Genomic DNA, 24,859 nt, shown 5'->3' on the forward strand with positions numbered 1-24,859 from the left:
CACCTAATATCAGACCATATCGTTAACCTTATTCTCAAAAAAGTGAAATTGAGAAGCAAGTTGAACAACTCTCAGCATCCGGATTCATACAACCTAGCACAAGCCCATTTTCAAGTCCTGTTTTGTTGGTTAAGAAAAAAGACAATACATGGCGTATGTGCGTAGATTACCGTGCCCTAAACAAAATTACCCGATACCCAATATTGACAAATTATTGGATGAATTGTATGGGGCAAAAGTTTTTTCCAAACTTGATTTGAGAGCTGGGTATTACCAAATAAGGGTAAATCCACCCGATGTGGCAAAGACAGCATTTAGAACTCATTCGGGGCACTATGAGTTCAACGTTATGCCCTTTGGGCTTACAAATGCTCCCTCGACTTTTTATTCGGTAATGAATGATCTATTTGAGGCGCTTTATATTTGAGACCATATTTGAGGCGTTTTATATTGGTTTTTTTTTATGACATACTAATTTATAGTCATGACATGGAGCAACACATTGGTCATTTTGAACAAGCTCTTACACTGCTTCATAACCATAAATTCTTTGCCAAGCTGTCCAAATGTTGCTTCGGTCAATCCCAAGTGGTGTTTCTGGGTCATGTCATTACTTCAGCAGGTGTACATGTGGAACAAGAAAATATCTCAACGATTCAATCATGGCCTATCCTAACTTCTGTAAAGGAAGTCCGGGGATTTTTGGGGCTCACAGGATACTATCGACGCTTCGTTCGTAACTATGGGTTGATAGCTCGTCCACTTACAGCTCTAACTAAGAAAGACGGTTTTTTTTGGTCCCCAGATGCCTTGACAGCCTTCCAGAATTTAAAACAAGCTCTCATGTCTACTCTGGTTCTCCGTTTACCTGACTTCTCAAAAGCCTTCATGGTGGAATGTGACGCCTCCTCAGACGGGGTGGGGGCTATACTTTCTCAAGAAGATCACCCGGTAGCATATTTCAGTAAGGGTTTCTCACCTGCGAACCGTTTTAAATCCGCTTACGATCGCGAATTACTCGCTTTGGTGTTGGTCGTTCAGAAATGGAACGACTACTTGCTAGGTCGCCATTTCTTCATTCGCACGGATCATTACACTCTAAAGTTTTTGTTAGAACAACGGATTACAACAACCGAGCAACAACGACTGTTACTTAAACTAATGCCATATGACTTTTCCATTACTCACCGTGCTGGAAAGGAGAACAGAGGAGCCGATGCTTTATCACGTCGACCCCACTCAGGTGATTTCTTTACACTATCAGTGCCCTATTGTTCTGAAATGGTCGGTATCAAGACTGGCTTACATTCTGACGATTACACCAGTAACATAATCAGCCAACTGGCATCTGGTCCAACTTCGGTTCCTGGATTTTCTTTCACCGGTCAACTCCTATTTTACAAAAAGCGCTTGGTGATCCCTGATGTTTTCGATCTCAGACACAAATTATTACATGAGGCTCATGCAACTCCAATGGCAATGGGTGGTCATGGTGGGTTTTTGAAGACCTTAAAACGTCTCTCAGCTCAATATTTTTGGCCCAAAATGAAGCAGGATGTTCGTCTTTTTGTTTAGCAATGTTTGACCTGCCAACAGCAAAAGTATGAAACTTTATCTCTTGCGGGGTCGCTCCAACCCTTACCTGTTCCTACGCGTGTTTGGGAAGACATTTCAATGGATTTTATTGTGGGTTTGCCTATTTCTAATCGGGTTGATACCATTTTAGTTGTGGTTGATCGGTTAAGCAAATATGCTCATTTTCTTGGCTTATCACACCCATATACTGCCAAGGGAGTTGTATCGCTCTTCTGTAGAGAGATTGTTTGTCTTCATGGTTTTCCCCGTTCTATTATCTCTGACCGGGATGTCGTTTTTCTTAGCAACTTTTGACAGGAACTGTTTCGATTATGCCAAACAAAGTTGCAAATGAGTACAAGTTACCATCCTCAAACGGACGGTCAGACGGAAGTGCTTAATCGATGCCTAGAGGCATATTTGAGATGCTTTATTCATGAACAACCGATCAAGTGGTGCTCTTATTTACCATGGGCTGAATATTCCTACAACACGGGTTTTCACACGTCGGGTACAACTCCCTTTTCTGTCGTTTATGGCCAGGAACCTCCACCGCTTCCCCCTTATGTAGCTGGAGAGACTAATAATGCAGATCTGGAGCACCAACTTATTGACAGGATTATATGCTTAAGCTTCTCCGAACTAATTTACTCAAGGCCCAAGACCGGATGCGCAACCAAGCTAACACCAAGCGTCGTGAACTTTCGTTTCAAGAAGATGATTATGTTTTCCTAAAAATCCAGCCGTATCGACAGAAGAGTTTAGCAAAACGACGTTATGAAAAGCTTTCTCCCAGATTCTATGGTCTGTATCGTATCTCTCATAAGGTCGGACCGGTCGCTTGTTGGAAATCAGGCCCTCAATCACTCTTTGAACACCGATCAAAACAGCAATTGTTTATATTACTTTCAAGAAAACTAATTACCCTCTGCTTAATACATATACTAGTGCTACATATTTATAATAAACAAAACAATAAAAACACATTCTCATAAACATCCCACGTATTCCTTCTAAGTAAGCAACAAACTCCACCCTTCACTTTCAAGTCCAACAAATTCGGTCAACTCTAGACCAAGTCATTAACATGCAAAATATTGATAACCCATGCACATGACCCATACCCAACTTGACTCGTACTCTATCCGAACCATCAAGATTAACCCAACATTCACCCCCTTAATCTTGATGATCTTGATCTTGATCTTGATCTTGCTACTTTTCTTCTTGTTTCTTGCTACCTGCTTTCTTTTCTTGCTACTTGATGTTTTGTTTCTAATCTGCTAGCATATGACAAGGATTTGCTACTTCCTTCTTCTGATCACCAAAAGTATGGTTTGCTTTCATTTTTTCTTCTTTCTGTTTTCATTCTTTCATCTTTCATCTTTCTTTTTTCTTCCTTTCTTTCATTCTTCTTTCTTCATTCATTCATTCTTTCTTTCTTTCTTTCTTTCTTTCTTTCTTTCTTCTTTCTAATTTCCTGTTGTGCAACCTTTCTTCATGCTTTGTACTTGTGACAAACTTGCTACTTGCTTTCTTGCTTGCTAACATGCAACAAACATGTTGTTGCTTCTTTCTTTCTTCCTTCTGATCACAAAGACCCAGCACCAAAAAAAACATCCACGCACATATATGGAGAGCGATAGTCTCTCCTTTCTTCCTTCTCTCAATCTGATTGCATATGGTTGCAATCGGCATTCTCTTTCTTGATCACACATTTTGTGCAATAATACGGTCAAAAATTGTACCTTTCTGTCACAAAATTGGTACTCGATCTCTATTTCTCAGGCAAATCTCGGATCTCTTTTGCCCCTCTGCGGTCTTCGGTCTAGATTTCAAGCAGCTGGTCCCTTGCTGCTTTGTCGGTCTTCTGTCAGAGATCTTCCTGGCAGCGGTCACTTTCCGTTTCTATGTTGCAGGCGAGTTCCGGTCAGACTTCTCGCCAGTCTTCCTTCTTCATGCCGGTATTCTGATTTTCCGACGACGGTCTTTGCTGCTTTAGCAGCCGGTCTTCACTCTTCCTGCGATTCACATGAAATCGCCTCTCTCTTCTTCTAAACGAGCCCTAGGCTCTGATACCAAATGTTGGAAATCAGGCCCTCGATCACTCTTTGAACACCGATCAAAACAGCAATTGTTTATATTACTTTCAAGAAAACTAATTACCCTTTGCTTAATACATATACTAGTGCTACCTATTTATAATAAACAAAACAATAAAAACACATTCTCATAAACATCCCACGTATTCCTTCTAAGTAGCAACAAACTCCACCCTTCACTTTCAAGTTCAACAAATTCGGTCAACTCTAGACCAAGTCATTAACATGCAGAATATTGATAACCCATGCACATGACCCATACCCAACTTGACCCGTACTCTATCCGAACCATCAAGATTAACCCAACATTGCTTACCAGTTGGAACTTCCTCCAAAAGCTCGCATCCATCCAGTGTTTCATGTCTCCATGCTTAAACCAGCTCATGGTTCTTTTCCATCTACTCCAGTTCCTCCTTTACCTATCACTAAGGATTGGGAGGTCGATTTACAACCAAGTTCGGTCCTTGCCCACCGTTGGGTCATTGAAGTTGGTCAACCGGTTTTAGAGCTCTTAATTTTATGGTGCCACCGACCCTTCGAAGAAGCTACTTGGGAAAACTATGATCTTCTTGCTGCCCAATTTCCAGATTTCTGCCTTGAGGACAAGGCGTTTTACCGGGAGGGAAGTAATGATACAACCCCGTTACAGGTCTAATCACGAAGGAAGAACCGCGTCAAAGCTTCAGCTGAAAAGAACCAATTTAGTTCACTCTTAGCTTATTTATTTGACCCATTCTCCGGCGGGAAAACAGAAGTAGTGGATAAGCAGTTTTTTAGCAAGTTTTTAGGATCAGTTAGTTAACTTGTTTAGTTATGTTACTTAGCAGGCCTCGTAATTAGTTTTTCATTCATTCTGTTTTAGATTATCTTCAGACTTAGTTCTGTAATTGGAGACTAAGCCCCTCTCGAATCGGGCCCTATCTTTTTTAATTCAAGTGTTATTTGCCTGCTAAATTATTCAGATTCTATCATTGTACTTTCAACTATTTCATATTAGAACATTATACTTTGAAAGGTCTACCCAATTATAGCATTGTACTTTCAAGTTTCAATTTTTTTTCTTAATTAAACATATACTTCAATAAATCTACCCAGTTAGGGCAGTAAAATTGCTTTGTATTTTAATGTCGTTGCTATTGGGTAGATGTTTTGTAGCATAATGTTGTAATAGGAAGAAATTAGATGTAGGATGCTATGATAAACAAACAAACAACAAAAGTATGTTGCATTTTCATGCATTTAACACCATACATATATATTACATATGTGCTTGTATATAACAGAGGCAGATAGAAATTTACCTGAGTGTGGGTTTCATCCATTTTTTCAGCATCTCTTTTCTGCAAAATTTATTGAATTTAGCTTTCTAAGAGAAAAATCAAGAGAAGAGAACAAATTAAGACCAACATAGTCTGCATGTATAGTACTTTTACTCTCTTTCAATAAAGAACACATAAAGTACCTGTTACAAAGCTTCCAAAATTTATCCCTGGAGCATGGTAGAGGAGACCCCTGCTGTGGATGGCTGCATTATAGGCACCTGTACGTAGCAGAACGCTTCAGATGGTAAGGCTTGTATCTCAGATGTAAACCCACACGACTCAAGCAGCCCCCTCGACCCAATAATACGCAGACCTTTCAGCAAAAGAATGCTCTGTGGAAGATGATTTATGCTTGTACCTCGTACATGTAACTCTTGTAGATGTTCTAAACGTCCAATTTCCTCGGGTAACTTTTCAAGCAACAAACAATGATCAAGTTTGAGAGAAGCTAAAAGATTCAACATACAAATGCTATCCGGTAGATGCTTAATTGTTGCAGATGATAAAGTGAGCTTCCTTAAACTTTCTAATTCGCCAAGACCCTCGGGTAACTTCTCAAGAAGCCAACAAAATATAAGTTCGAGAGATTGCAGACGTTTCAACAAACGAATGCTATCTGGAAGATGTTTAATTGTTGTAGATGATAAAGTTAGCTTCTCTAAACATTCTAATCTGCCAAGATCCTCTGGTAACCTCTCAAGAAGCCAACAATCTATAAGTTTAAGAGATTTCAGATGCTTCAACATACAAATGCTATCTGGAAAATGGTTTATCTCTGTAGACGACAAAATTAGCTCCTCCAGACATTCTAACCGGTCAAGATCCCTGACCGCCTGTAGAACACTGCCTTCCAGTTCAAGCTTTCTTAAACATCGTAGACCACAAATGCTTTGTGAAAACATCTCAAGGTTAGTGCAAGCACACGTACCTAGGGAAATAAGCATCTCAAGATTTCTAGTCACTGAGGGTTTATCTTCTTTGTTATAAAAACAGTCAAACCGAAACTTTGGCAGGTTACTTTCAGGGTGAAGTTGGCATCTTTGTAGGGACTCTACAAACAGATGTACCACGTCAAAAGGAAAATCCTGAAGTGATTCATCCACACTAGTAAAATAATACGCCTTGAACAAAAAAGATCTAAACCTCAAACAACCACTCAAGTCCAAATGGTGAAGGTTTTCTAGACATCCAATGGGAGTGCGAAGTTCTACCAATTTACAACACTCTTTGATATCTAAGTTCCTGAGATTTGGAGTCATCCCAAGGTAAAGGTTCCTCAACTTTGAATTACTAATGTAAAGGTTTGTGAGGCTTGGGCATCCATCAGCCATGTGAAGTTCTTCCATACAATAACAATGTTCAAGATCCAAATTCTTGAGATTCGGAGTCAGCCCAAGGTCAAGGGTCCTCAACTTTGAATTACTGAGTATTAAGGATCGTAGGTTTAGACATGTACCAGGCATGCGAAGTTCTATCAAATCACAAGAGTCAACAAGATTCAACATCTCAAGATTCGGAGCCAATCGAAGGTCAAGGGTCCTCAACCTTGACCGTCTGAGATCAACAGATATGAGCTTTAAACATCTAATGGGCATGTGAAGTTCTACTAAATCAGAACATCCTCCAAGATTTAATGTCTCTAGATTTGGAGTATGCTGAAGGTCAAAAGTACTCAACTTTGAACAACTGAGGTCCAGGTATCTGAGCTTGTTAAGAACCTAACATAATAAAAAGAGCAAGATGATTAGATGAATATTGGTGTAATAACAAAGTAATGTTTGTATAGCAAAAGATCAATAAACCATAATTGTACCTTTCTTTCTCCTCCTTCCCAGAGTTGTACGATTCTGCTGCCAACCAACTCAAGTGTAACAAGATTATTTGCTTGAAATGTTATTGGTAAATACCTAAAAGGGTAATGGGCCAAATGCAGATACCGTAAAGTATTTGGAAATTCTGGACTGACTATATTAAATTCCAAATTACTAAAACAATCTCCAAGAACCATAGAAATAAATCTAAGTTCCTTCATCTTTCTTAGACCTTTGATAAAAACATGCTGATTGAATTTCTCAGTATGGAATCGTAAACATCTTGTTGCTTTAGTACCCTGCAATCCAAAAGAAGTCACCATGAAACTTGTGTCATAATAACTATAGATGTGTTAGTTTTAAAAAAACTTGCATGTAACTTCATTCTTACCAAATCATTAGCCAATATCTCTTCAATTTCGTTATTAATCCACAACCGGCTATGTTTGTGAGGCTTATCAGGGTGCAAACGACGAACAATATTCCTGCCCATTTCTTCAATATGGTCGTGCATTCCCACACGATTATAATAAGAATCAGAAATAGTTATGAGAGATTTTTGCTCAAGAACTCTTAAGCCATTTCTAGCATGAAATCCACAACTTTCAAGCGCTTTGATTGCTATGTCTTTCTTCCAGCCTTTTAGCATGCATGCAATATCTAGGAATATTTCCTTATAGTCCTCCTCGAGGCCAATATAGCTTAATTCCAACTTTTTCAGAGTTTCCGATAACGGAATTGTCTTTAATCTTTCTAGAGCATCAATCCATTCAAGATCATTTTTACCACAAAGAAACGAACCCAAAACTCTGATCGTTAAGGGAAGACCATTGGCATAATGTAAAACTTGTATGGATAGCTCTTTGTACCCTTGAATTGGACTATCTCTCCCAAATGCATACCTACTGAAGAGACAAATTGCTTCTGTATCCGATAACAAAGTGATATCACAAATGAACTTCACTCGGTGTGCTACCAAAACCTGCTCATCTCTTGTTGTAATGATAATTCTACTTCCAGGCTTAAACAAATTAGGCTCACCTGCTAACGCCTCAAGCTGGTCTATATGATCCACATCATCTAGAACAACAAGAACCTTCCTACTAGGCATCATCCTCTTCATCATCTGTTTCCCATCATGAACACTACTTATGCTGATGCCTTTATCATTTAAGACGTCTGAAAGGACTTGCTTTTGCAATGACTTCAAACCGAACAAAGAGGCATTTGAAACTTCCCTTACATTCTCGACAAAGCTTTTACCTTCGAACTGAAAGGATATGCGATCAAAAAGAGCTCTTGCCAAAGTTGTCTTCCCACCACCTCCCATTCCCTTTATCCCAATCATGCGGACATCATCAACACCCGTTCCTAAACATGATACTACATCCTTGACCCGGGACTCCATTCCTACTAACTTTTCATCAATGTTGAAACTGATGGCACGTAACTCTAGTGAAAGCTCTTCAACTATTTTTTTGATGAATTTAGCTTCATGCCTGTATTTAAAAACAAGATTCAATTAGCCTACTTAAAATCCCACGTAACCGGTTACTTTAAGATCTATGATATACAAGTTTACAACCCCATATGAAAAATAAAGTAGATGCATAATCATATTTCATTATTCTTTGGAGAAGACTAAAAACTCCAGTTAAAATTAGACAAGATGCCACATACGACCCCTTTACATCCAGGTTATACGCTAGGTCAAAAAGATTCAAAATACAAGAATATTACAGAGACATAATGAAAAAATTACCCATCAGAAGTCTTCTTCAACTCCCATCCAGCCAGATCCGCTACTTCTTTCAGAGCCTGTCTCCATTTCCCAGCAGGCTCTTTCTTTTCATGTTCTGCAAAGGCTTCTGCCACTGCCCCGCTTTGTTTGCGGACTTCCGAAGGTTCCACGTCGTAGAAGACTGGGTACGCGGTATGATCGTTCGTCCTTTGACACTCCATTATCTTAAGAAGTTCATCCAAGCACCAAGATGAAGAAGCATAGCTCTTGGAGAAAACAATAATGTAGAATTTAGAGTTTTCTATGGATCCAATGAGCTCATCACTGATGTTTTTCCCTTTTTTGATTTTCTCATCGTCCTTATAAGTATGAATGTTTTTGTTCTGTAGAGCATGATAAAGATGATCAACGAAGTTGGTACGAGTATCTTCGCCCCTGAAACTCAAAAATACATCATACTTAAAGCTCTTGTGAACGGATGTAGTTGAAGAAGACGCCATTTATAGAATGATCCTAAAAGATCAAATCTCTGTTGGCTGTTGGGAAACTTGAATGAGATGAATTGAGTAACTGTAACTCTCTGTATATTACTTGTAAAGTCAACGTGTTGGGTTTGTTTGGAAGACCTTTGGAATGGATGGAGAAGAATAGGCACTCGTTTGGTCAAAAAAGACGGTAGGTTTAGTTGAACAGATTAAAAAAAGTGGAGAATAGTTTCCGGGCCGGCCCAGGAGAAGTGGGTCACGGCCTAGGGCAGCAAAATGGATAGTCCAAGTTAGGCCCAAATTTTGATGCATATAATATAGTCGTCTCTAACCTGCTACTGTTCTACCAAAAAGGCGGTGAATTCAGATATTAAGAAAACGGGGGAGGACGTCCGTTGCGCTGATGATCATGTCATTCTTCTCCCTAATCAGACGGTTGGAGATTTGGTAACAAAGAGTCTCAGTTTCTCAGTCTTTGCCTTCGATTCTCAAATGTCAATATAAACCAGGATTAGGAATATGAGAAATCACACCATTCTACTCTCCTTTGTTATCTTTCTATTGATCTAATCTAATTTCTTAATTTCTTAGCTTATGAGTTATGATTCTTATCTAGACTCTAGTATTATTATGATTCTTTGAGACTTTGACTCTTTGTCTGACTGTGTTTTTTACTCTTTCCACATACCACATGTCGACAAACAACAATCTCTTGAGACCTGAGGTAAATTATTATTTATGTCTTTCTATTATTTTGTAATTATTGATTGTTTAGTAATTTATTGATTTTTGTTATTTCTAAAGTCTGATTTCCCATAGTCGTTTGTTAGTTAGTTTAATAGGATAATGTCATAAATAAACCTTAAATTTGACAGAAAATGTCGGTTTTACCGTTCGATAGATTTTTTATTCGTTTATACCGCAAACTCCTTAAGTTTATAAATATTTTGCAAAAAAAACCCTTAAGATTATAAAAGTATAAAATATAAATATATATTCAAAATTTCATCAAACAAAATGGTTTTTAAAAATTTAATTGTCAAAAGTTTATATCAAACTAATATAAGTTTTACAGTATTTATATTATGAAACCAAACTAAAACATATTTTTAGCTTTACGTACGGTAAATTTTATATTGGTTCGATATAAACTTTTATATTTAAATTTTAAAAAAATTACTTAGTTTTATCAAAATTTGAATATATTCATTAATTAATACTTAAACTTTTCAAAACAAAATTAAAAAACGTCTGTTAGCTAATAATTAACTATGCTAAAATAGGTAAACATATGAATAATATGAAATTAATTAAATTCAATTAATTTTTTTAAAAGGAAAATAACAATATTTTATATGTTTAAAAAGTTTGTATTTCAGAAATAATAATATATCATATTTTTCATAAAATTTAATATATTTATATAATAAATTAGACAAATACATTTATATTTTATATGTTTAAAATGTTTATGTTTGTGTTTTAGAAATAATAACTTATACAACTATATTTATTTAAAAAAAATATGATAATATTATTATTTCTAAAATACAAAACTTTTAAACATATAAAATATTTTCATTCTTCTTTAAAAAAAATTGCATGGAAATAATGTCACCATATAGTGACTATGATCACCTCCAAAATTGCTTTACGAATGATGGATATATACAACGAATCCAAAAAATATGATATATTATTATTTCTGCAATACAAACCTTTTAAACATATAAATATTTTTATTTTCCTTTAAAAAAATTAATTGAATTTAATTATCATTATTCATATGTTTAACTATTTTAGCGTAGTTAATTATTAGCTAACAGACGTTTTTTAATATTACTTTGAAAAGTTTAAGTATTAATTAAGGAATATATTCAAATTTTGATAAAACTAGATAACTTTTTTAAATTTTAAATATAAAAAGTTTATATTGAACCAATATAAAATTTATCGTATGTAAAGCTAAAAATATGTTTCAGTTTTGATTTTATAATATAAGTCCAGTAAAACTTATATTAGTTTGATATAAACTTTTGACATTTAAATTTTTAAAAACTATTTAGTTTTATCAAATATTGAATATATATTTATATTTTATATGTTTATAATTTTAAGGGTTTTTTTGCAAAATTTTAGAAACTTAAGGGTTTTTCCGCAAAAAATAATTCACGGTAACCTGGAAACCTACTATTACAGGTAAAAAGGGCAAAACCGACAAAAAAATGACAAGTTTGCGGCATAAACGAACCAAAAATTTGTTGAAGGGTAAAACCGATATTTTCTGCCAAACTTAAAGTTTTTTTTATGACATTATCCCTTAGTTTAATAGATTGATTTCTGATTAATCCTGAGGCTCCCTATGAATCCTTAAATCTGAGGCGCATGCCGTAAGAAAAGGATGGTCCCCTATGCATTTCATTATTTTGTGCAAAGTTGTAGGCAGATCAAATAGGCATTATCATCCGTTGATTACAGACTTTGATTTGTATTAGATGAATTCTGTGCTACTTTTTATTGATGGATTAGGATTATTTGTGGTCTCGGACCTTGTCTTTGCACATTGATTGTCTTTATGAACCACAGTGAGTTGCCAATAGTGTTCAGTGTTGTTTTCTGAAAGTTTTGTACAGTAGGGTGTCGATTTGTCAAATTTATTGCTTGGAAAATTTTGTACAAGCTTGAGTTTAATGTTACTAAATGATGGAACGAAGTGGTAATTATCCAATCACCATACTTTCCTATCCTTTTCAACTCCAAATTTCCCTCTTCTATATTCTTGATTATGTTGACATTACTGGCATTTTTCCATGAGTTTGCGGCCTTTTCTGGGCATCTTACCACCAGGTACAAGAGCTTAAGAGTTGACAGGGCCTAACCTAGGTCATGGCGTGCAACCTCTGGCCCATAAAGAAGCCCAAAAATGTTAATGGTGTATGATTAGGGGCCCATGGAGATAGGCAGAATCATCGTTTCAGGAATCAAATTTTGTTGAATACAAACTCGAAAATGAAAAACAAAAAGAGGGCGTGAGCGACCAAAAAGGGGAAATCGGTTCGTCTACTCTACTCTATCACTTATGGATGCAGCGGTCCATTACGATTTATGTCATCACCGTTAGACATCAATGACTTCTGTATTAAAAAGGTTGAATCTCTAATCAAAGTTTTCACATAACTGTCATAATCAGGAATGAGTATGAATTCAGTTTTGTGATTTTTGTTTATTTTGCATCACTAATTTTTAATTAATAGATTCCCAAGTTCATTGTAATTTGTCTTCAATCTTCAGTCTATTAAGTATAACTTCATCCTAAATGAGTGATATTTTCATGGAAGTAGGATTTTTTTTTCTTTTGAATTATTGTTTGGAATATGCTATATTTTAAATGTTATAGAAATAGAAAATTTGAAATAATTAAATCTAAATTGTTTGGAATCTATTTATATTGTTTGGAAATAAGAAATTAGGAAATAGGAATTGGTCTCGACAATGAAAAATGTGATGTGATTTCCCTGTCCCAAAACCTGTCATACTTGAAAAATGTGATGTGGTTTTTGCAGCGCTTCAAAACTATAACAATTGTGGATTCCATTTGTGACTTGTTTTCTTGAAAGTTATACTGATTCTAAGTTATTCTTAAGTCATGAAATCCATAAATTGTTTGGGGATTGCATCTATAGATTTGTTTGGGAATCTCATTTTGACTTATTGTTTTCATGGTGAACTAAGCTTCACTCATGATTAATCTAGCTTTGAATCCTAAAAAACTCTTTGAAATATCATGAGTGATTCACTAAGTCAAAATGATGTTCAAATGTGGATGATCTAAGTTTAACAGAGCATTGATAAGATGTTTTTATGGAACTTAATTGAATGTTTGGTTGTTCAAATGATTGGATCATCATAATTTAGTCACAAATCCTCATGTAATCATGTTTTGAAGTGATTTGCAACCTAAATTAGAATGTCAGTTGATTCAATAGAAACCATTTGGAAACAGTGCCGATTGGTATCATGAACGGTGGCACATGGTGCTTCTCCAGCAGCCATAAATCCAGTAACAATGGCATCAGGATCATTGGCAAATAAATTGTAATAACCTGCAATAAGAAAAAAGAGAGTGGTGAATAAAAATTAATAAGTCCTCTTGGTTGCATCTACCACTATAAAGAACATGGTTCAAATAACATTCTAGGTTATATGCATGAAATAGCAACGTACATTCATTTATATAGATATTAAAGCATCCTACTATCATTTATTCTTGTTATAGCATTGTACTTTGAAAAACCTACCAATTATAGTAATATCATCAAAATACAAATAACTTTTTACTTCTATATATGGGTATAATTTTTGAAGTATAATATCCTAACTAGATTATGACCCGCGTTAAACGCGGGGGAACGCATAAAAAAAACATAGAAACGTCTACAGATATTCCATAAGGGAACGATTAAATATAGGTGAACGATTAAGAACGTTAATGTTGTTAAGCGAACCAAGAGAACCAAAAAAAATTGTCAAATACACAGTTCCTATGATGTCACTGCTTCAAGTATGATCGTTAGATGACCATAATCACCTCGGGAAAATTGCATTGACCATGGTGTGAGGTAAGGCAATTTTCTCATGTCCAATGTAGACAATCTAAATTTCCTAACATTCCAGGAAATTCATATACGCTAGCATGATGAGAATGCAATTTGATGATGCCATTACGTATAGGCTTACGTAAATATTTTGGCTCATAAAGCTGAATAATAGTTTTGCAAAAATAATGGAAACTATCTCGTGCAATCCTAGCAGACATCTTAAAACTCTCGTCCAACGCATCAGGCATGATGCTATATTCTAATTGACGAAGTGCAACTGTGCATTTGTACCTCTAGCATCAGGATGTTGTTGGAAAAAATCACACCCTCGTTAGATCTTCGACTATACGTTCGCACAAATGTTTGAACATTCCGAAACGCCTTCGGAAGTAGTACCCTTGAAAAGTAGCATTCTTTTGAAAGTAGTCTTGTATCAAGCATTGGTTTGTTTCTTCACGATTTCTATAAATATATCTTCGGGTTCTTCGTTCAGCACTTCCGACTGTGCTACTCCATGCAGGTTCATACGTTTACTCCGCCAATTTAGCAGTTGCGACAACAACATCAAACATAACAGCAAAGTCTTCAGAAGAATCGAACGATGACATTTTTTAATTTTTTTGATAAGAAATGTAATAGAAAGATAAAAAAAATTGTAAAGGTTTGAGGTTTAAATAGGAATGCTAAAAGGTTAAAAAGGAAAGAAAAAGAAACATTTTTTTTTAAATCTAACCGTCAATTGGAATGAAAATTGAAAGAAATGAGCGCTCCCTTGGGGTACCATAGTGCAGCCTCCACCGCACCCCCACCACGGTGGAGGGGCGGTGTTTGTGATGATGTGGCGGGGGTGGTGTCGCCTCTGTCGTAGCCACACCCCTTGGCCTTATCGTTAGGTAGTCAAAATCGGTTGATGGTTTAATACATAACACAAATTCTCGAGTGTTTGAATGTGTAATACTGTAAAAGGAAAATTCAATTTTCAAAACATTTTCATTTATACTTGAGTTTATATCATTTAAGTTAGTCAATGATCAGACTAAATAGTACATGAATGCTGATGATTTTAGTATCATATCATCTAATGTGATCGACATTGCTCCCCATGATGGGAGCGTAATAATTGGGATACAAAATTCCATAGAGGAAGTTCAATGTTCAAACCTTGCGCTAAGAACAGTTGGATTGCTTCTAATATAGCATGAGAAACAATATCACACTTCTTGAGCTTGATAATCCTTCTAAATTGTCTTAAATCTAGTTTAATATGTTTTTGTAAAAAAAAAAATCTGGTTATATCTTGGTTAAAACTGATTTTGAAAAAACATGAAATTGTTATAAGTTTGTTTTTAACACATCGTATAAAACATAAATCAAAATGTCAAATAATCTTAAAAGATGTTCCAAAACTAATTTTAAAAATTAAAACATATCAAAATAAGTAGTTTATGTTTATTAGCAATTACAATTGCGTCAAATTTACCCGTCATATAATCGGCAACATGGCATGTTTAGACTTTAGCTTGAGTTGAACTAAAAAGTATGTGTGGGATAGTTGTTTCTTAATTTATGTCAAGTAAAAGAACCTGAATTGCAAGCACACATCTAATAACCAATGTTTTAAAAACCGGTTTTTTAGTTGAACCGGTATGGTGACCGGTTCCCGGTTTAACCAGTTCGACCGCCGGGTGAACCGGTTTTTATATTTTTTATGTTTTTTTTCTATTTTTCTACACATACATAGATATATAAATTATGAATTTGTTGTTTACAAGTTCAAACATTAAAAATACACATAAAAATATGTTGTAGATAAATCCAAATACATTAAAATACACATAACCATAAGTTTTAGTGTTTTATATCAATCCATATACGTTAAAAAGAAAATAAAGTATAATATCAAAACGAAATATAGTTTCAGATGAATACAAACACATCAAAAAACTTTATAATATTTACCATATGTTTTTATTTAGAGAAAATTAAATAGATTTGAAAAAAAATACCAAAGTTTATTATGTAAATGGTTCTTTTTCATGTGTTTTTATTCGGTACCGGTTCAACCGGTTTATTTTGACCGGTTCAACCGGGTTTTTCTAAAAACCGGCCGGTTCAATCCGGTTCAGAAATCAATGTAAAACCGGTAATAGTTGAACCGCTCCCTCTCCCGGTTCCCGGTCTAACCGGTTCGACCGGCCGGTTCAAACCGGTTTTTAAAACATTGCTAATAACTTCAATTATATGGTATAAAGAGTAAAATAAAAGAACAAAAATGTACAAATTTAGATCTTACGTCTCATCATCATTCTTCACAGTTAAAAATGAAATCACAAAGAATATTCAAGGTCATTTTCTTTTGTCTTGGAACTTGGGTATTCTTTAATGAACTCTTAATTCAACGAATATCCTAACGATTCACAAATCACTTTGAATTAAACTACAAATCACCATTTGGGGTAATTAATTTTTCACATTTTGATGATGATTTTTTGGTATAAATGAATCTTCAAAGCACGTACACTCATTTACAATACATTGGACTCGAGTATTCCATCAAGGTGCATCATATCTATGTGACCATTTGATTTAGATATAAAAAGGGGCAAATCGTTTGCCAGCAATTGCTCAAAGTCATTTTGTCTCGATTCCTGATGTAACTCAAATTCTTTAACGGTTTATGTGTTTGTGTACTCCTACATACATGATAGCCTAGTTTTGATATGTGTTTATGTAAATGATATACTGATGTAATTAGTTTAGTAAAATAGGCACATGCATTTTACAATTTAACATAAAAGAGCTCAAGACACTGAAAAATCTACTACATAAATCAAAATTAATAGCGACAAGGAATCCAATTTTATAACAGTTAAGCATTGAGATGAAAAAGAAAAAAAAACGGATAACATTTTTGGTAAAAAGTTTGACAGCTAATGAAGTGGATAAAAGAATTAAAACTTATTAAGTGTTGTTGTCACAAGAGAGTAAAAGAATAAACTGTCCTTCCTACTACATTGTTGATGTTATGATGCTACTCCATTTGTAATAAAGATGGAATGGAGTCTGCAAGCAAATTAGTGACTTGATTTAGTTGTTTGTTTATTTACTATCATCATCAATCACTCTTTAACAACTCCAACAATCACCCACAAATCAGAAGCTACTCAAGTAGAGGTAGAAACAAGTTGCAGAAATTAAGCAATTTTAACTCATTGATTAATAAATGCGATTAATCTGGTTTATAAAAAATGATAAACTTTGGTATTTTTTTCCCCAAAATATATATACCCCTTAAAACTAATAAATCAACATCATTCAACTCAATGAATAAAGCGTAAAGAAATTTGTAGTTCTATAATGATGTGGATATCTATTCATAAGCATAAAAAAAGTTATAAATATTAGTACTTTTGACTGCAAGTTACATAAAAAGTGAATATAGTAGTGGTTGGTGTGAAAAGTCTAAACTAACCTTACCTTATATAAACAAGACTTGATGGATTTGTGGATGAGAAGAAATGAGAATCATTCATACTTCATACTTGTTGACCATGTTCTTCACCAGTCAAGGGCTGAGATTCACCATCTGCAATAAATTCAACCATCATTAATTTAAGCTTGTAAGAACATCACAAATTATAAAATTATAAAATTATAAAATTATAAAATTATAAAATTATAAAATTGTAAAATACCATGACCAAGGTTTGGATTTGGAATTGAATTGGCAGTGTCTTCAGCTGCTGTTGATGGATTCAATTTGTTAACTTCTAAAGACGATTTTACCCTTCCTGCAACCTGCATATTAGTTGCACAAAACAAGATCATATCTCATACATACACTTTGAGTAATTAATTTATTATGTTAAACATACAAAATAAAGAAATGATTATTAGAATTACAAAAATAACCTCATGAGGTGGAGAAGCATTAGAAGCTGCTGGTGTCTTCATATCAGAAGCATCAGAAGTTGTACCATGTGTATGATGTTCAGGTTCAGGACTTTTTGTGGTATCATGCTCAAATCCCTTTTTTACACTCTCAACTGCAACTCTTTTCCTAATATTTTTTTTTAAAAAAAATCAAATTTGATTATTAAGTCATCAAATATAGGTTTATTAAAGAGATTTACAACCTTCTTAAATCATCAACAACTGTTTTCTTGATGTTGTTTGAGAATAAAACTCCGGCTTCCTATCTATAACTGTCTCAATTGTATAACAATTTGTAATGTTTTTTTGTTACTTTTGCTTGAAATGTTCTCTTCCCTTGTGGATTATGATACTTATTCAAATACACATTCTGTCTATCTGCAAATCAAAAAATTCAAAATGTCAACACATAATCAGAAAAAGTCAAAAAAAAAAAAAAAAAAAAAAACTCGTACTTGGTGGAAATGGAATATGACTTGGCATTGCCATTGGGTATCGGTATCGCACACTGGAGTCAAAGTCAAACCTTGATGTTCTTGACTTTTCAATCTCAATTGTTTTCTCAAAGATACTTCTCCAGATTTCTTTCATCTCTTCCGTTTTCAGTTACAATCCCTAAAATCAAAATCAGTTAGCATAAATGTATAATCAGTAATGTAAGGTAATTGATTCATTGTGAAATTCACTTCAAGGATTGATTAAATTAAACTTGTGAATAGGTAGAACATGTCATCAAGTGCTTCAAGTTTCTTATTGCATCCACCTATGAATATAAGAGCACCTCCATGTTGTGGATGTAAAGTGCTTCCAGCCATTGAAAATCTTGCAGAAGGCCCTTCTCCTATTGTCATAACTTTAGTCCATGTAAAAGTTTCTGCACAAATGTTGGAAATATCAAGAAATAACATATCATAAAAAAAATTAAAAAAAAAAAACAAAACCTGATACTTCTGTTACATTACAATTTACATACCAAGATCAAACATGTATAAGTCATTATACAGATCTTCGGCATCAGTAAAACCTCCAAACACAAACAAATTCTTCCCTAATGCAATGTTTGTATGCCCAGCTCTAGGTGGCAAAAGCTCACCATTGGTCACCAAATTTGTCCAAGTAAGTGTATCTATGAACAAGAATGTAGAAATTAGGTCATGACATTAAAAAATTGGTAGAAAAAATCAAGATTGAAACCTGCATCAGCATATGGACATCAGACATTTAATAGTTCTGTGTATCTTCTCCACCAATCACAATGATTTTGTTTTTCCATGAGACACAAGTATGGCTATTACGTTTGGTTGTGGAATTCCAGTGGTTGCCACTCGCTTCCATAGCATTGTCTCTGAAGACAAGGGATAAAATTGTCATTTTATAATTTACATTACAATATTGAATTGAAATTGAAACACTAGTCACCTGTATTCAAGATGTATAAATCATCAAAATATTCTTCAAAAGGAGAGTCAAAAAACTTCCCACATCCCCTAAAAATGAAGAGTTTTTTGCCAATTAGGGCAGCACTATGGCCTTCTCGTGCTTCTGGGCCCTCCCCTTTTACATATGGTGACAGTATCTTAAATTCATACAATAATATAAGCAACGGATTCACTCAATTGATAACTTAAATTGCAATAACAAATCGTCAATATCTTAAATTCATACAAGAATATTGCTCTTATGAGGTTCTCTACATAATTTGAAATACACCCACACTCCACCACGAACAGGGGACCAAAACCCTAAAGTAAGGATGTCATGACGTAAAGCACCACTTTTCAATGCAATCTTCAGCAATTGTCTCAAAATCGTACAAAAATCGCAAAAAGAAATCAAGAATATGTTCATAAATGTTGAACTTACAAATGAAAAAACAAACACATTGTCACAATTCTTTTTACAAAAACACACCTGTCGTCAATCTGCATTGAGTGGCTTGATCAATCCATAATCTAAAGATGTTACCTGTAAGATCAATATTGATTCTTCAATCGATTAATGATAGAGTTGCACGGGGCCAAAAACTTCAATTTCTTATTTTCTTTTGTGGATTGAGTAATCAGAATTCTATCTTTGTAATCGTCTTCAAGCACCTACATATAACAAATGTTTATTAAGTTCTAGTCTTTGAGAGAGAAGACGATTAGAATCATCTGATAGCTCTGTTGGTTAAGATTAATCAGAATGAAAAGATTAATAAGAATATAGAACCCTAATCTAGAGACGATGTAATCGCGTAATAGCCGAGCTTGAGGAAGCGATTCAGAAAGGATTTCAATCAAATATGTTGCAATCATCCTCATTGACTTATCAAAAATCTCTAATTAGGTGGCTGATTTATCGAATTCAACATGAAAAGTGTTTATTACACACGGACGTTTTGTAATCAAGCGAATTTGGAATGCGTTTAATCAACAGTGATTTGTTTTTCTTTAGGATGACATCATCACAATAATGCAAAACGATCTAAGGTTAAAATTAATCAAGAAAATATAATGAATGGTCCTGATTGTTGAAAGTGATTTCATCAAGTTTCTCTTTTAATAATATTTAGAGATAATAGAAGGAAATGAAAGTAGGAGGCTATATTGCATTAAAGCACATAGATATTTGTTGCATTTAGGCCTAACGGTTTTGCATATCAGGATATTCCTCCTCATGGTAATTAGTTGGGATTCCACCCATGTTTTAATGGACAGTAGGAGTGGTCCCTCCAACAGACATGGGACAGAGATAATGCTCCCAAGATGAACAATAACGGGTAAAACCCAAAAAAGACAAAACTACCCCGGACCCAAAACATTCAATTAAATGACTCAAATAATGCAATTAAGCTAAAAGCATTCCAGGCTGAGTTGGGGCTTATCAAGAACCTCAGGTGGTAGATGACTCAAGTGAAGATACATGTGGTCCTTCATTGTTCCTATTATAAGAAAGCAAGATTAATTTAACCGAGATGTGGCTCTCTTTCCCAAATAAAAAGATTAAACACATAATTGTTTATATATATTTTTTTTATTTTTAGGTTATGATTTTACTTATTGTCAGATCAATGTCAAAATTAAAATCAGAGCAAGACGACCACTAGAAAACAGAAAAAGTCTGTTACAACAGTTCTTTGTGAACTGGCTCTTCCAGATCTTTTGAGCTTCTTAAAATCATCCCAACACTACGTAGCATGACGTTTCGTGTTCTTAGGTTCGTATCTCTGATGTAAAATCACATGACTGAAGAAACTCTCTCGACCCAATAATACACAACCCTTTCAACAGAAAAATACTCTTTGGAAGATGATTTATGATTGTACCTTCAATAAGTAATTCTTTTAAACATTCTAAACTTCCAAGTTCCTTAGGCAATTTCTCAACTCGAATACAATGGTGGAGATAGAAATATTTTAGGCATTTCATCTCACTGCAGATGCTATTCGGGATATCTTGTAAAAATTCACATTTCCCTAGGCTTAGCTCCTCTAAACATTTTAATTGGCCAAGATCCTCTGGTAACTTCTCAAGCAGCGAACAATGATAAAACTTAAGATATTTCAGTCGTTTCAACATGCAAATGCTATCCGGAAGATGTTTAATCTTTGTAAATGACAAATCTAGCTCCTCTAAACATTCTAATTGGCCAAGATCCTCTGGTAACTTCTCAAGCCACGAACAATAAAAAAGTTTGAGAGACTTAAGATGTTTCAACATACAAATGCTACCCGGAAGATGTTTAATTTTTGTAAATGACAAATCTAGCTCCTCTAAATGTTCTAATCGGCCAAGATTCTCGGGTAACTTCTCAAGAAGCCAACACGATGTAAGTTTGAGGGATTTCAGATGTTTCAACATATAAATGCTATGTGGAAGATAGTTTATATTTGTAGAAAACAAAATTAGCTCCTCGAGAGATTCTAACTGGTCAAGGTCCTTGATTTCCTCTAGAAAACTATCTTCATGTTCAAGTTTTCTTAAATGTCGTAAACCAAAAATGCTTCGTGAAAACATCTCAAGGTTTGTGCAAGCACACATACCTAGAGAAATAAGCATCTCAAGATTTCTAGTCAATGAGGGTCGATCTTCTTTATAAACACAGTCAAACCCAAAAGTTGGCAACTTATTGTCAGGGTGAAGTCGGCATCTTTCTAGAGACTGTACATGCAGATGTAATTCAGCTAAAGGACCAATCTCAAGTGATTCATCCACACTACGAGAACTACAGCTCTTTATTTGAAACTTGAAAGATCTAAACCTCAAACAACCACTTAAGTCTACGTGGACAAGCTTTTTTATACATTCAATGGGAGTTTGAAGTTCTACCAATTTACTACATTCTTTGAGATCTAACTTCATGAGATTTGGAGTCATCCCAAGGTCAAGGGTTCTCAAATTTGAATGGCTAATTTTGAGGTCAGCGAGCTTTTGACATTCATTGTCCATGTGAAGTTCTTCCAAACAATAAGACCATTGAAGACCTAACTTCTCGATATTCGGAGTCAGCCCAATGTCAAGGGTCCTCAACTTTGAATTAGTGACTAGTAAGCATCTGAGATTCAGGCATCTATCGGGCAAGTGAAGTTTTTCCAAATCTTTGCATTCAACAAGAATCAACTGTTCAAGATTTGGAGCAAACCCAAGGTCAATGGTCCTCAACCTTGAACCTTCAAGGTCGACAGATGTGAGCTTTAAACATCTAGCAGTCATGTGAAGTTCTAGCAAATCATTACATTCTTGAAGAGTCAAGGTCTCGAGATTTGGAGTAAGCCCAAGGTCAAAGGTACTCAACATTGAATGACTGAGGTCAAGGAATCTGAGCTTGTTAAGGACCTAAAATAAGCAAAAAGCAAAATGAATATTAGTGTAATAACAAAACAATGTATGTATAGCATTATAATGAATCATGCAAAATGATCAATCAACCATAATTTTACCTTTCTTTTTCCCCTTCCCAAAGTTGTACGATTTGGCTTTCATCAATCTCAAGTGCATCCAGATTATCTGCTTGAAATGTTGTGGGTAAAGACCTAAAAGGGTAACCGCTCCAACGCAGATATCGTAAAGCATTTGGGAAGTCTGGACCGACTTTACTGAACTCCAAGTCACTGGAACAATATCCGCAGATGGAAAGAAATCTTTCTCAGACCTTTTATGAAAATATGCTGATTGAATGTGTTAGTGTGGAATAGCATACATCTTGTTTCTTTAGTACCCTGCAATCCAAAAGAAGTCGCCATGATCATGTCACACTAACTATAGATCCCACACTTCAGCAGTCTGTTTTGCTTCATCAACTCCATCAACTGTGTCTCAAACACTTGCTTATCTGCTTCCATAGCTTGCTGCAGCTTAACCAACTTGTTTTGAACCTTCGAAACTTCACTGAAGTCTTCTTTCCTTTTCAGCTCAAACCTCATCTTGCGAAGCTGTTCTTTGTAGTAACCCTCCTCCATTTCTTTATCTTTCCACATAAAAAACTTTCATTTTGGACCTTCAGTTGACTTATTAAAAGGGAAAACCAGAATTAGGGTTAGGGTTGCGATTAATGAAAATGTGCACATTCCCAACTCAAAATAACAAATACGGTGTAAGTAAACAAAAGGAATACTCACCAAAGAGTTTTTGCAGTTCCAAAACCTGCGAGCTACATTATCGTCGGTCCAGACAGTCCTTTCCACGCTTATTGCATCTTGACAGTCGCAAGGTGGAGATGGTTCCTCATCACGAAGGCTTCCGATACGCAGGAGGTTGATCGATCGACTGGAGGAGGCAGACATTGCTCTAGTTATATCGATTGAGTGTAGAGTATTGGAAGGGAGGCAATGACCTAATTTGGGGTAACAATGTAGCGTCGATGGTTCAATATAAGGTTCAATTAAGGAAGGTATCCACGTTATAAGATGACATGGTCAAATGGTTGTCCACATAAGCGAATACACGTCAGCAGTGACCCCTAAACTAGTAACATTTTCTCCCATTCCTTTAATTAGCCGGTATTTTCTAACATTAAAGATCAATTGAGCACAAAAAACTTTAGTGACTAAATGTGCAAATTGACCAAACATTGATGTGCTACGGTGTCAAAAACCCCTTATCGGATCCCCTGACCCTCCAGACCCGACAATTCAAACCGACCCATTCTCTTTCCTTGAGTTGTAGAAAGTAGAAACTAGAAAGGACGTCACAAAAAATAACCCAACACCAATTTACCCCACCCCCAAAATTTAATCCACCAGCAACACCCACCGCAACCTCGTCCTACCATAGCACCACCGTACGGCTCCGCATTCTACTTCCTCTTTTGCAATTCAGGTATGATGTATGAAGTTTGATTGTGTCTCTCCAGCTAATCAGGTTCGTCATCCTTCCATTCTTCATTCTCTCAAGACTTGTACTTTGGGCTTCAAGATTGATCCTGGGTGTATGTTTCATTTTGTGCTGAGTTGTAGGTAGGCATCATCACCCTTTGATTCAAGACTTTGATTTGCTTTAGATGAATTTTGTGCTACTTTCTATTGATGGATTAGGATTACTGTGGTCTTATTGTTATGCAGTTTTGTTTTCTGAAAGTTTTGTATAGTGGGGTTTCTATTTGTCACATTATTTCTTGGAAGATTTTGTACATGCTTGAGTTTAATGTTCGTAAATGATGGAATGAAGTGTTGGTAATCCGATCACCATACTTTCCTATCCTTTTTAACTCCATATCTCCCTCTTCTACATTCTTTGAAAAAAACAAGACTGGTGTAGCGATCCTTCTCCCTTCCTTAAGGCCTCTCGTGCTAAGATACATAAATAATGAATCATTGGATTGATAGACTAATTAATATGTCGTGTTGTATAGGTGTAAGAGAATATATAACTGCAACAGACACAACTGTTTGAGAAGCATCGTATGATACATACAATATATAACCATTTTTAAAGCTTGACCCGTGATTGTGGTGTTGAGACCTATTATGTAAAAATAAACAGGAGGATGATGATTAATAGAATAAAAAAGCATAGAAAAAGGATTTTGTATTGTATGTTAAAGCTAATCAAAGAAAAAAAATCACTTTCTCCAATCATCTTATCAGCTGAAACCTTCAAAGATCCCAGATACATTGACACAACCGTGTGGATGAACCGTTTCCTAGTAGGAAGGAAAAACAGTTTCGGGCTTATAATGCAATCTGTAAAGGAACATGTTAAGGTCTGTATTATCATAGATTACCCTGTTATATAAACCTTCAAAATTCCTGTTTGTTCTAATTATATATAATTTCAGGAAACACTGGTGAGCTTTACCATGAACAGTAACAT

General features: G+C 35.1%; 1 protein-coding gene across 1 annotated transcript; it reads right to left on the reverse strand.

Annotated features, from left to right (window-relative positions):
• Positions 1-4,977: 4,977 nt before the first annotated feature.
• On the reverse strand, positions 4,978-9,054 carry LOC145108945 (TMV resistance protein N-like). Its single transcript, XM_079046035.1, has 5 exons — positions 8,573-9,054; positions 7,202-8,309; positions 6,813-7,109; positions 5,140-6,717; positions 4,978-5,017 (listed from the first exon to the last, which is right to left on the reverse strand). The coding sequence occupies exons 1-4, from the start codon at positions 9,049-9,051 to the stop codon at positions 5,161-5,163; spliced, it is 3,441 nt and encodes a 1,146-aa protein (XP_078902161.1). The 5' UTR covers positions 9,052-9,054; the 3' UTR covers positions 4,978-5,017; positions 5,140-5,160.
• Positions 9,055-24,859: the final 15,805 nt, after the last annotated feature.

Source organism: Lactuca virosa, chromosome 4 (genome assembly GCF_052849685.1).
Source record: "Lactuca virosa cultivar CGN04683 chromosome 4, Lactuca_virosa_CGN04683_v6, whole genome shotgun sequence".
NCBI lineage: Eukaryota > Viridiplantae > Streptophyta > Magnoliopsida > Asterales > Asteraceae > Lactuca > Lactuca virosa.

Coding starts and splice junctions, on each gene's coding strand:
- LOC145108945 (XM_079046035.1), bottom strand. CDS start 9,051: ATGGCGTCTTCTTCAACTACATCCGTTCACAAGAGCTTTAAGTATGAT. Junction 7,110..7,201: donor AGATATTGGCTAATGATTTG/GTAAGAATGAAG, acceptor TTTGGATTGCAG/GGTACTAAAGCAACAAGATG. Junction 6,718..6,812: donor GGGAAGGAGGAGAAAGAAAG/GTACAATTATGG, acceptor TTATTATGTTAG/GTTCTTAACAAGCTCAGATA.